This window comes from Thamnophis elegans, chromosome 1, assembly GCF_009769535.1.
Source record: "Thamnophis elegans isolate rThaEle1 chromosome 1, rThaEle1.pri, whole genome shotgun sequence".
Lineage (NCBI taxonomy): Eukaryota > Metazoa > Chordata > Lepidosauria > Squamata > Colubridae > Thamnophis > Thamnophis elegans.
Genome location: NC_045541.1, coordinates 45,223,803 through 45,237,808, shown reverse-complemented (window position 1 = coordinate 45,237,808; position 14,006 = coordinate 45,223,803). Strand labels below are relative to the sequence as shown.

Below are 14,006 nucleotides of genomic sequence, written 5' to 3'. Positions count from 1 at the left end.
TATCCCACTCTTTTGAGTTGGATTAATCATGATTTCAATTTTCATTTTTAACTGGAGTGCCTCTAGGTAGGGAAAAAAAAGAGTGTATGGTGCAATAACGAAGCAAATTAATGTGGGATACTATTATACAAATGTATAAGATTGGAATAATGAAATAAAAGCAGCTCTTGTTTATTTCAGTAAAACATATTTCTGTGTGAGTTTCCATTCAGTTTTACTGAAATAAACAGGAGCCACTCAAAGAACAATCCCATTCATTCCATTGGAGGACTGACTTGTAATGAATTGTTTATTACGACCGACAAAGCATTTGGTTAATGCTATAGTACTTGACAAATACATGTTTTGTTATGATTGACAAAGCATTAGAATGCTGTGTCCCTGAGATAGCAATAGCAATAGCACTTAGAGTTATATACCGCTTCACAGTGCTTTACAGCCCTCTCTAAGCGAGTCAGCATATTGCCCCCAACAATCTGGGTCTTCATTTCACCGACCTCGAAAGGATGGAAGGCTGAGATAACCTGGAGCCTGGTGAGATTTGAACTGCCAAATTGCATGCAGTCGGCAGTCAGCAGAAGTAGCCTGCTGTACTGCACCCTAACCACTGGGCCACTGCAGCTCTTACATCCATTTATGTGTTGTTACATTTTTATGTTTATGTTGAGAGCTTCGTACAAGTATAGTAGTTCTCAACTTACAACCAGTTGTTTTACAGATGTTCAAAGCTACAATGGCCCCAGAATGAGTGCTTTTTTAAAAAGCACCCTGGTCATGTAAATGGTTACTCTACATTCTACTATGGTCATGTCAAGCAGAACAATTTTACAATTGGTTGAGGTGTCCTATGGTCACATGACTGTGAATCACTATGTTTTTGGTAGTTTCCAGAATGTTTTGCCAGTTTCTAGACAAAAAAACTCCCATTCAGATGAATGCATTCACTTAACAACTGTGGTGTTTGTTTAATGACCATCATGTTTTCTTAACAACCGCTGTGAAAAAGCCCAGAAAATTACTTCCAGTCACACGGGTGCCTCAATTTACAATTATAACAATATATGACCAAGATTTCCAGTCCCAGTTAAGGTCATAAGTCAAGGACTACCTGCAAACTTTCTCAAATTGTCTTATTTTTAAGTAAACTAGATTCTTCTTCAATGATTAAAAGTCCAGTGGAAGGAAAGGGGGTTCCAGAAATTATTGCCATTATTAAATTTTTAATGGAGTTCATGTTATAAGGAGCTTATTAAATTGACTACAGAGCATTTACACCTGTATACAGCTTGCTATCAATGGTTGGTTATGCTCTTACAGTAAAGCCAGTCTAATTCCTTCCCTGATGCAGTGTTTTCTGCATTGATGGATTCCACTTACACATTTCATTTTGAATAGCTTATTAAACCTCATCTTCCTGCTGCCACATGCAAGTATTTCAATAAATTACAAGCTCAACAAGCATGTCCCACCCTGTGTAATCGTGAGTTATAAAGGTCATATGAAGAATTAGTTGTAGAAATCATACTAACATCAGCAAGCAGATATTTAAACATTGCTGAACATGTCAGCATCTTAAAAAATAGTCTGAAACAGCGCTGCTTGCTCACAACACAGCAAGTACAGTCTTACTCTTCATTTCTCCTGTTTAGAAATTTTTAACACATTATTGAAGCATTAGTGTATCTATTAAAGTGCATCCAATTCATTATAGTTTTTTTTTTATACAATGGATACCAAACAGTTGAACAAGCTGTTTTAATCATTTGGTGGCTTTCTAACCAGGTAATCTCTTACGCACAAATACACACACATACACACATACACTTTCTGTATTATTATTTTTTGGAACTCATCAAGGATTACTATCTAAGTTGTATCAAATTCCACGTAGGGTAGGTGAAACTCAAACCGTCAGCCAGTAAATTTCACATCACGAAAATAATCTCACATGGAGAACATGGGATTATCATTTCTGGGGGAAGAGAATCAACTAAACTGTTGCCATTTATTATTTCTAATTTAGAGTAATATTGAAAAGAAACTACGCAAAGCGCTTGGGATTCTGCTGTCTGTCCATCAGCAGGATAAATTAATTGCGAGGGAAAAGTTGCTGAAAGAAACATTAAATTCTAAAATGATCTGGACCTGTTTTGAGGGCTAAAATGTTACTCCCAAATGCAGTCCTCTGTGAGAGGCCTCTGGGCAGGAATGTTGTTGACTATTCCACTCTAAAGCCTCTCCATCCCTCCCTGTTGTAGTCACAGGACCCAAACTGGAGCATAGGCATCCTGCTCTGGGCTCCCCAATGCACACTTACTGTACACAAAAACATTCAACCAGCCACAAAACTAAGGGAGAGAAGAAAAACACACATACAAAAGCAGAGATAGCACATATTTTTCCCTGATCAGAGGGAAAAGGAGAAGGAGAGGAAGAGGGAAAGAGAGACAGTGGGTTGGGGGGGGGGATGAATGGAAACATTCCATGATACTACATTCCACAAATGAATGAGATAGAACATATTTTTGCCCTGTTCAATGGAAGAGGAAAAGGGAGGGAGGGAGAGAGACAGAGAGAGCAGAGAGAGAGAAAATGGAAACATTCCATGATATTTCATTCCACGAATGAAAACACATGGCTACTGCTAGTCAAAGGTATTAGCAAGAATTCCAGAAGTCATGTTTAGTGGGGATTCCCTACCTTATTTCAGTATTTCAGTTGTTAATAAATGTTCATAATGAGCAATTCATTTTGAGTTCTGTTTGCTAAACCTGTTGCCAAAGTCATTGATAAATGTAGAAGTTGCACACATTTCTAAGATTCCTTTTCAGTGAAAATAATGCAATGATTCTCTCCTTCCCCTCCCCAAAAGCACAGTTGAAAAACATGAAAGCTGTCTACTGGGATCTAATTAGATGACACCCTGGAGTCTCCAGCTCAAATGTCCAAATTCTTAAATATTAGCAAAGAGGAGGAGGAGAATACTTCAGATTGGATCAATGCCATTTTCCACTGCTATGTTTCTTAATTAAAATACTTCCCATAAGAGTTTCTATTCAGTATCTTTGGGGAAATTAACAAAATCAGTCATAAATTTCATCGTCACATTTAGCTAGGCCTTTGCATTTTCCGTGTATCTGCAATTGCAACTTACAACAGAGATCAGAGTTATAATTAAGTGATGAGCAAGCTCAGTTCAGAACCCTATTACAATGTGGTAGTGCAGGTCATTTTAGATAAGTCAAAATTAACAGAGCCAGACCCAACTAATGTAGATCTCACCAGTTCACTTGCTTCCTTTTATCTTACCCATAAATATGTTTTCCACATTAAAAGCTAGAAATCTCATCATTCTCAAGAATATGTATTCACACCAAGAAATACTATTAAGGAATCTTCAGTGTTTTGAGCCAAGAAGTGTTGGAAATCCCATTTCCTCTGGCTTATTGCAAAAGTAATGAATTTGTTCTAAATTTAATTTAGTGGTGTGTATCTATCTAGTACTAAAACTCACATTGTCATGATCTTTAACTGGGCAAAACAGTGCGTCATAGGGCAACAATTTTTGAAACAAGATATTCCAAAAGGGCTAACTTACGGAATGTGGCAAAACTTGGGACCCATGACTCCCAAGGGAATGAAAATTGGGAAAGTTTTGACTATTTCAGTGCTACTGTCTATGCTGTTGATACGTTCACATGATCTTCATTTTCATTCTTCTGTGACAGTTTCCCAGACAATCGCTCAATCCCTCACTCACTCCCCTACCCAGCCGCAAGCACTTAACTACCTAAGGGAAGGGAAAGGGAGGGGAGATTTTTTATGCTCCTTGTCAGATTCCCACAAAGAAACTCAGTAGGAAAGCCAGCAAGAAGTTATTCCTGCTCCCACTGTTTTTTTGGTCATTCTGCTTTCTCTGTTTAGGTAAGGAAATAAAGCATAGGTTGGCTAATAAGTTTTAAAACTTGAGACGTTTTGCTGCCAGGAATGTTGCCATTCTCTAATTATCCTCAGACAATAAGTTTGGGAAAGAGAACAGATGTGAGTTAGCTCGATACCTTAAAGATTCTTTTGGAATCAGAATTTGGACCATTTTTACTCAGGTATTCTGGGATTCAGTGTTATCAGTATGTACAGCAACTTAGTTCATAAATTTAAATCTATACTTAGTTCAGTATAGATTCCAAGAATAAAACATAGAAATAGTGAACGCATCCCTTGGCCTTCATGCACTAAATAAAGTTTTATGAGATGGGAAGCATTCCGTGTTTGGCTGAATACACATAATATCCTTGGGAATTTTGCACAAGCAAGCTTTTCTACCTCCCTGAAACCATGAAAGCATAAAGCATGGGCAGGCTTCCCTTTTCTTGATTTCATCCCAGTACTATTATAAATCAATGTAGAAGGAGTGTTAAAAAAGAACCAACCAAGGATATTGTAAATATGGTTAAGAATGTATTCTTCTTAGGATTGCAAGTGTTATCTTTATTTAATTTACCGAAGAAGAATATTTGCAGCAATAGATAACGTTTTTGGATTAGCTGTCATGTTTTCTTTTGGAGCCATGTCATGAGCATTCTTGCCCAAAGTTTGTCTAAGGAGATTAGTGTAATTCTTAAAATGCTTAAAATGTAGACCAGCTGTTAAGAAATCCAGTTTCATAAATAATGATGAAGAAGCCCTTTCTACCCCCAACCCTCTCTCTTCAGGATTTTATAATCCCAGTTCACTTTTGACATTTTCTAGCCTAATAGACACATTTCAAAACACATACACCATTATTTTCTATGGATCTATAGAACTGGAGAATAATAGAAAAAATATCACCTCTTTCCTAGATTAAAGTTCTCCTTTGTGCTTTTTATTACACCTGTGCATTTCAGTGGTATCAGGTCATAGTAGGAAGCGATCAGAAGCAATTTGCCATTTGTGATTATTTATCAAATCACATAGTTTTATGGAGTTAGGTCTAGAAGTCCTTTTACAAGTTCCGAGTGAGTGCTCTTTAGGGACAAATTCTACTCATATCTGCTCTGTTCCCTGCAAACATTTCAGGGAGAGTTAGTTATAGGAGCAATCTGTCCAGTTAATCTTTTTATGCTTCTTCCACCCGTAATTCCTACATGTCATATAAACCCAGATAAAGGTATTAGAAAGGTACAGATAACAAAATATTTTCTGTGTGGTGGATAAAAAAATTGCTGCTGCTGATCATTTAATCTTAATGTTGCGCCATTTGATAATTTGACACTTTTTTCTTTAGAAAGTTTTCTTGCACTTTGGTTGTTATGTCTGTTGTTTGAGCATACTAAAAATCTGTTTATAGACATATACTAGGTTGGTCGGAAAATCCCTTCTTCCCACATTAGGAGGAACAGAATAACAGAGTTGGAAGGGACCTTGGAAGTCTTCTAGTCCAACTCCCTACTTAAGCAGCAGACCCTATAGCCGTGATGGCAAACCAGTGGCATGTGTGGCAGAAGTAGCACGCAGAACCATATCTCTGGGCATGCCAGCTATCACCCGTTGGTCTTCCGGGTTTTGGCACGCAGATGCGTGCTGGCCAACTGGTTGTTGCATGCATTTGGTAAGCATAATATTCCACACTTGGAATATTGCACCCAGTTTTAGTTACCATGATATAAAAAAGATGTTTAGACTCTAGAAAGAGTGCAGAGAGGATCAACAAAGATGATTAGGGGACTGGAGGCTAAAACATGTGAAGAACAATTGCAGGAATTAGATATGTCTAGTTTAATGAAAAGAAGGACTAGGGGTGACATGATAACAGTGTTTCAATATTTGAGTGGCTGCCACAAAGAAGAGAAGGACAACCTATTCTCCAAAGCACCTAAAGGCAGGACAAGAAGCAATGGGTGGAAACTAATCAAGGAGAGATCCAACCTAGGACTTGGAAGAGATTTCATGACAGTTAGAACAAATTCAATCAGAATAGAGCTGGAAGGGACCTTGGAGGTCTTCTAGTCCAACCTGCAGCTCAAGCAAGAGACCCTGTACCATTCCAGACAGATGGCTACCAAGTCTTTTCCAATGATGGAGAACCTACAACTTCTGAATGCAAGCTATCCCACTGGTTAATTGCCCTTACTGTTAGGAAGTTTCTCCTTAATTCCAGGTTGCTTCTCTCCTTGATTAGTTTCCATCCATTGTTTCTTGCCTTGCCTTCTGATGCTTTGGAAAATAAGTTGACCTCCTCTTCTTTGTGGCAGCCCTTCAGTACTGGAATACTGCTGTCATGTCACCTCTAACCCTTCTTTTCTCTAGCCAAACTCAATTCCTGCAACCGTTCTTGATATGTTTTTGTCTCCAGGCCTTTAATTGTCTTAGTTACTCTTTGCACTTTTCTCAAAGTCTCAATTTCTTTTTTTTAATGTGGTGCCAAAACGGGATGCAGTATTCCAGGTGTTGTCTTACTAAGGATTTCTAAAGCGGTACTAATACTTCAAGTGATTTGATTCTGTACCTCTGTTTATACAACCAAGAATTTTATTAGCATCAGTGGAATGACTTGCCTCCAGAAGTTGTGGGTGCTCCAACACTGGAGGTTTTTAAGAAGATATCAAACATTTGTCCGAAATGGTAGAGTGTTTCTTGCTTGAGCAGGGTGTTGGGCTAGAAAATCTTCAATGTCCCTTCTAACTCTGTTATTCTGTTAAGGTGGTTGTTGTGGGGGAAAATAGATCTTTTATTATGTTTGGATAGAGATGCATCCCAAATTAAAATAGTAAATGGAGATTATTACAACTGTGTGTGGACAGAAAACATAAGATGAATACCCTCTTCAATTTTTTCCAGGAGGAGAGTTTTCCTTAGTAGAAGCACCGTTACTGAAAAAATCCAGTTGAGGATCTCTTGAAAGGCAATTTCACCATGAAACCTAAAATATTAATGGACAAACCTTGACTTTATACAGTGATGAGTGCAGCATTCCATCCAGGAGATATTTTTTTTTCCTTTGATATAATTTTTGAAAGCAATTTCTCTTAAATCTGTGAAATCAAATTGAATAATAAGAACTGGTGGAAGGAGTAGGAAAATTAGCCTGTCCAGCACTAGCAAATAATCTTTCAGTATTTGCTGATCGCAAGAAGAAATTTTGCTTTCCCTTCCCTAATCCTTACACAAGCCATGTTTGGATTGGATTTTAAATAGGCCTCCATAATAAGTTGTTATAAAACACATCCCAGATACAGTCAATTAAAAGATGACAGTCATGTCCAAGCTGTTTGAGATGCTCGTTTTCATGCTGAAAAGGTGATCATTTATAAAACCAGCTCCTCTCTTCATCGATTTTCAGTGATTGATTTTAACACAGCAAAATGAATTCAGTAGAGCAGTAATTGGGAACTTCTATCAAGATACTTCTCATTGATTATTATTGGCAAATCATTCATACTATTATTCTTGCCTGCAAGGACAAACAATCAAATTAATTGTGGGAAAGATAATAAACCATTTGTAAACAGTTGGAAACAAGGATTCGTTTTCACGTAATTAAGAAAAATGGCTTATGTTAAATGTCTGGGTGATCATTCTCCAGCAAACAGCTGAGCTTCCAGGAAAAGCAGCGTGTGTATGAAATCACGCCGCAAGGTTACAGAGAACGGCTACGGCGCACTTGCATTTGCTTAATTCAGATTTACTGAAGGAGCAAACAGTCTAGTCTCCCTTGGCAGATGCTCAGAAGAAAGACACCGAGGTCACACACACCAGTGTCTGTCTTCCGCTGTTACAAGAGGCATCGTACAAGTCATTTGCTGGACTGCTGTCAGCTGGGTTCCTGCCACAGCTGTTTCGGGCTAGGTCCCCCGTAGTATTGTGCCTGCCAGCCAAATTGTTGGAGTCTTCTTTTGCATATTCAGGAGGGTGGGGCATTGTCTCTCTTTCTTGGTTCTGCCAGTCTCTTGCTCTTGAGTTCTGTCTTTGGTGACAGGTGCGAGACAAGAGAAGCTTGTGTTTTTGAACTGCTGTCTCTAGTTAATGAGCATTTAAACGGGGAGAAAAGTAATGCCCTTGGAGTGATTTATGGAAGGATGCTTTAAAAAATATCCCTAATATTTATCAGGATAACACAAGGGGTGGGAGGGTTGTGGGTTTGTTGTGGCTGGGTTATAATCTCATCCAGTTCATGGCATGGGCTTTCATCGCTCGATTCCTCCAAACTCATTTCTATTAATTAAATGCCTTCGGGAAAATGCAATTGTGCTTTGAAATGTGGATTTGATTTCTGTATTTAGAAGAGGGGGTTGTTTTTCTGCTCTTCTTTACATCCTGACACAGTTTGCTTCATTTGGAATCAATAAGAGGGTTACCACCGACATGGAATGGCTTAGGATTTGCCACTCGTTTGTGTTGTAGCTCTGCCATTCTCAATCACTTAAGCAACTCCATTACCCCCAGCATCATGATAAAGGGTAGCAGGTTAGGACATTTGTATGCCAAGCTAATTGCCCTTTAGGAACATCTAAAGCTAATAAATTACTGCGCTTACCGCCTATTCACTTTGCTGCTGCTACCCAAAAGTACCCATTTAACTGTGCCCTGGGGCAGAGAGAGACATATTAAATGCCTCATTAAGAAGAAAAAGAGAAACAATCAACCAGCAAGCTGAATCTTCCTTAACCAGCAAAGGTGTCTTCTTGCTGTGCCTGGGGAAAAAAATCTCATCTTGCAATATGGCATGATTTTGTTTGCCTCCAAAATAGTACAGCTGTGTCTTCTTCCCTTGCAAGAGAAGGGGAAGTTCCTATGAAGATGATGTCTGCAAAGATATATGGATAGTGATAAAGCCTTGAATGGCCTGGGAGAATTCTCCAGTGCCCCAAACTGTTTGCCCTACAAGATAGCGTAATAAATGGGAGTGGTATAGTGACCTAGAGGTGGAGCTCTCACCTCACAATCAGGAGGCTGTGAGCTCAATCCTAGGTAGCACCAGTTATTTCTCTCTCTTTGGGCACAGCGAGTAATAATCTGCTGCGAGCTCTGCATTGGTGACAGGAAAGGCATCTAGCCAGTAAACACTCAGCTCCATTCAGTTGCCCAACTCTACCCCTAGGATTATAGGAGCATTAAAAGACAAAAGAAAATAGAGTAACAAATGGCAGGGTAAATGTTTTGTGTATGCATTCCTTCCTGGTTTCCTGGGATGAAATGGACTACAAGATGGCTAGAGCATAAATGTATAACCCTGAAGACTACTGAAGATGAAGGCTAGAAAAATAACTTATTTTGTGATCTCCATTGCATTCTCAAGTAGCTTTCCAACTGAGTTCTTTGGATTGGTTCCAGGATTATTACCACTGGAAAACCTCATATTGCAATTCATGGAGATTTGCCAGGATGGATCTATGAGGGACTTTGAGAAAAATATCCCACCTTGAAATAAAGTGTTTCTAATCAAATTGTATGGGATAACTTTCACCTTATGAGCCCAAGAAAACAGATAGAAAATGTACACTAGAGCTCTATCTACCTTAGATTATTTAAGAAAAATGACTAGGCAGATCCAGGCAGGGAAAATATTTCTTTATGTGACAGATTGGGGCCAGAAGTCTTAAAGAAAGCAGAGGGGCCATCCACTTCTGAAGAAACTGTCCATTCAGCCCTTTTAAAAACACCTTTCATGGGCAACATGTTTGAGAACATCGTGACTGTGCCGTAGGAGAAGATAATTAAATATACATATCTGTACATGTATAATAAACAGTAAAAGTGCTAAGTGGGTGTTTTTCAGTAGTGTCTGATACTGTCTTCTTTTATTCAAATATAGCATCTTAATGATTTTGAGGAAATAGCACATTTTTTCATAAACCTTTATCCACTAAAACATCTCCAGTATAGCGATTTTGAAAAAGGGGATAAAACATATTTGCAATTTGAAAGAATTAAAGGAAACATATTTTCAGGAATACAGGTGTTCACATTTTACTATAACAATTTTTTTTCTTAATTGAAAAGAAAAAAAAATGAAGACAACTATAAAACAGATCTACAAAGATGATGGTACCTTTCTTTTTTATTCTCTATGGTTCCAAAATAATTAATAAACCAGCAGTAGCTTGGTTAAATGTTTGGATGACCACCATATAAATCCTCAGCCCCGTGTTATGATTCTTCTGCTATGTACATACAGAGGTGTTTTTTTTTTTTAGATGACTGTCAAATTCAGGGTAAAAGCATTGGTGTTATATAATGAGATTATTCACAAGAGACTCTTTAGCCTGATAGGTAATTTGAAAACCAATTAAATTAATAATGCAGGTAACCATCCTTGCCACAACTGTAAACATGTGCTTGCATAATTCACTTACCCGCGTTGGTTTTTTTTTAAATCTCTAGCGATGTGATCCCAGTATAAGGCAAACAAGGACTCGACATATACTACGAATGCCTTTAAAACCCAAGACCTGCCCTGAAAGTGCACAGCACAGGCCTTGCATTCTGAATCAAAATTGTTTTCAATATAGTTACAATTTAACAGGTAAGCATCCTTCATTGTAATTTGGAATGAAATTTAGAGCATTCTGCCCAATACCCATGTCAGACTGGCAAAGGTATATACTGTAGAGATGGTGTAGCATTAGGAATACATAAATTTCACTGGACTTGAACTTTCAAGGGAGGCCATTTTGAAAATAGCTAGAAAGTTCATGTATTTATTCATTCATGATAATTTATGAATTGTAAACTTATGAATTAAGTTCTTATGGAATTATATAAAATTATATACCGTATATACTCGAGTATAGGTCGATCCGAATATAAGCCGAGGCACCTAATTTTACCACAAAAAACTGGAAAAGTTATTGACTCGAGTATAAGCCTAGGGTGGGAAATGCAGCAGCTACCGGTAAATTTCAAAAATAAAAATAGATACCAATAATGTTTTTGAATATTTATTTCAAAGAAAAACAGTAAACTAGCTCTGTAAGTGGAAAAGAGGGTCAATAAAAACAATATGGTATCAACAATAACTTTAAAAGTACAAAAACCTTAGCTCATTCAGCAACCAAGCTAAAACACAAGAGTTAAAATCCTTCAAAACTCATACAAAGCACTGTCTTCACTGCCATCCATAGCATTACTAATGCCACATTTCTTGAAGGCGCGTTGCACCATGTCCTCCAGAATCTCTTCCCATGCATCACGAACCCATTTTATTTATTTAATACAGAGTAGATTAGGCTGTCAGGCTTAGTCATTCTTCTAACATGACAACAATTCTTACCAACAAGGATGGTATTGGCACATTTTAGCTAATGCAACCTAAACATAACCAAAGCCTATTTCACTTCAAGTATGCTAACTTTATTCTATGCCTTCCCACGCATTACATGGCTTGAACGTTCGCGGATCGCCACCAAATTGCACAGGTGGTTGTTCTACCAGATGGACATCCTTACTTTTTCTCGAAAATGGGAGAAAGGCTGCCTTTCCTAGTCTAGCCCCGTAACAACAACCCTACGAGGTAGGCTGGGTTAAAAAAAAGCGAGTGTCGGGGAATTCTGTGACTGCACCACCTCTTCGCTGCTCTCGCTTCTCAGGGAGCCCCCTTTCCTCTCGCCGAGCAGCCTGTTCTCGGAACAAAACGCCTCCCCGCCACCGCTGTCCTTCCACCAAAACGGAGGGAGAGAGCTTGCACGGTCTGCCGCACGCCACCCTTTCCCAGCGCAACCCCTCTCGGCAACGTCCCCACCGACTGCCAGGCGTATCCGCCTCTGAGCCTCTCCGCACAGTCACCCCCTTCCCCGTCGCACCCCCCACCCCAAAAACAAACCACCAGTGCTCCTCCCGCTCCCCAGGCCTGCAGCGCCCTGAAGCGCGCCTCGCTCTTCAGCTGGCCGCCACCGCGCATTTCCCCCTGAAGTTCTGCACGCTAGGGCTCCACCCAGCTTCTAGCGCCGGAGACTGCCGAAGCCCGAGAGCCAAGAAAGAAAAGACCGGAGGGAAGCGCGCTCCGCCTCCAAGCCCAAGACTTCTCAGCAGCTGCCCGCCTCTGAGTTCTCGGCGGCGGATGGGCAAGAGGAAGCGGGCAGGCTAGCTCGGAGCGCAAGAACCACCCTCCGCGCCGCAGCCGTGTCTGGATCAGCCCTCTGGAATTCTGCTCACTTTCTGCCTACTTTCTCCTCCGCTGGACCCCAAAGTTCAAATCCTCCCTGCTGGAGGAATTCCACTTATGGCCTCAGGTCTATTTACCAGTTAGAGGGTCTGAAATTGACCGTTGCCAGTTGGGGGGCGCAGAGGAACCCAGCAGACAGACGGAAGACCGGGGGAGGGGGGAAGGAAGAGATCCCATCCAGGGTAAAAAGAGGGAAAGCGGAGAGCCTACCTTGGACGGGATCTCTTCCTCCCCCACCCCCCGGTCTCCCGTCTGTCTGCTGGGTTCCTCTGCGCCCTGCGATGCCCATCTGGGTTGGCTTCCTTGGACACTCAGCCTCCACCCCCACCACCACCTTCCCTCTGACCAACTGTCAGTTTATTCTTCACTACAAACAAAACACGGGGAAGCCGGCATCGAGTTTTCGGTGACTCCGAGGTGCGCTAACTGAAATGCGGTCTTCCTTCAGTCTCTGCTTGGAGCCTCTGGGATGATCGTTGGCGGGTGGGGGAAGCGAGGGCGCAGCTGAGCCGGGGAGGCAGAGATGAGAAGTGAGGGCTAAATGCAAAGCGCGCCGAAGAGAGCAAGCGAAGCATCCCCAAAGCGAAGGACGGGCGGGAAGCGCTTGGCCAGTATGTGAGAAGGCAGGCTGGAAGTGGCTGCGGAAGGGAAAAGAGGCAGCCACGTGTATCGGTTCTCCTTGCGGTAGATAAGGGAGGTTCGTAGCAAGGGTCCGCCGGCAGGTAGGCTTGGCGGGGAGGAAACAGAGATGGCCGAGCCCGGGGAAAGCACTGGGAAAGAAGAGATCCCGTCCAGGGTAGGCTCTCCACTTTTCCCTCTTTTTACCCTAGACGGGATCTCTTCCTCCCCCCCGCCCCCCCCCGGTCTCCCATCTGTCTGCTGGGTTCCTCTGTGCCCTGCGATGCCTGGCGCCTCGTGAACATGGGTGGTGGTGATGTGACGCCTTTGCAGGTGCCTCAGTTGCCCTTGATCGTGGGCGGATCTCAATTGACGAGGAACTCAATAATCCTGGCACATAAAGCTTTTTTCCCCCCTCAGAAACTGAAGCTCGTTTAAAGAAAAAGGGAAGGGCGGGCAGCTTCACATGAGTGAGTAACTCCGGCGGTGGGAATCAGGAGGCTTCGGGTGGGCGGCGGCGCTGACACAGAGGGAGGGGAAACTCACAGGGGCGCTGGGCCATTCACGAGCGTCACCCAGCGGCATGGCCCCACCCCTTTTTCTCCTCCATTTCGGGCAAATTTTCACTGACTCGAGTATAAGCCGAGGTGGCTTTTTTCAGCCCAAAAAGTGGGCTGAAAAACTCGGCTTATACTTGAGTATATACGGTACAATTATATATAATGTTGCTATATTTGCTATAATATAAATTATATTTATATAATGTATAAATACATGATATAATGTATAAATCCCCTGACTTACAACAGTTTTTTAGTGACCGTTTGAAAGTTACAACAGCCCTGAAAAAAGTGACTTTATGACCATTTTGCACACTTGCAAAAGTGTTACATCCCTATGGTCATGTGACCAAAATTTGTATGTTTGGCAACTGGCATGTATTTATGATGGTTGCAGTGCATCAGGAATATGGTATCACATTTTGCAGCTTTCTGAGAAGCAAAATCAATGGGGAAGCCAGACTCACCTAACAACTGTGTTATTAACTTAATAATTGCAGTGATTCACTTAACAACTACAGCAAAAAAGGTTATCACATGGGGCAAAACTTACTTAGCAAATGTCTCGCTTAATGACAGGAATCTTAGACTCAATTGTAGTTATAAGTTAAGGCAGTGTTTCTCAACCTTGGCAACTTGAAGACGTCTGGACTTCAACTCGCATTCGCTGGCTGGGGAATTCTGGG

At 41.0% G+C, this 14,006-nt stretch overlaps 1 protein-coding gene across 1 annotated transcript in view; it reads left to right on the top strand.

The window, feature by feature from the left end:
• The window catches only part of THSD7B (thrombospondin type 1 domain containing 7B), a 466,316-nt gene that overhangs the window by 402,915 nt on the left and 49,395 nt on the right, over positions 1-14,006 (top strand). Inside the window, 1 exon segment of the mRNA XM_032209475.1 lies at positions 10,363-10,504. Coding sequence (XP_032065366.1) covers positions 10,363-10,504 — 142 coding nt within the window.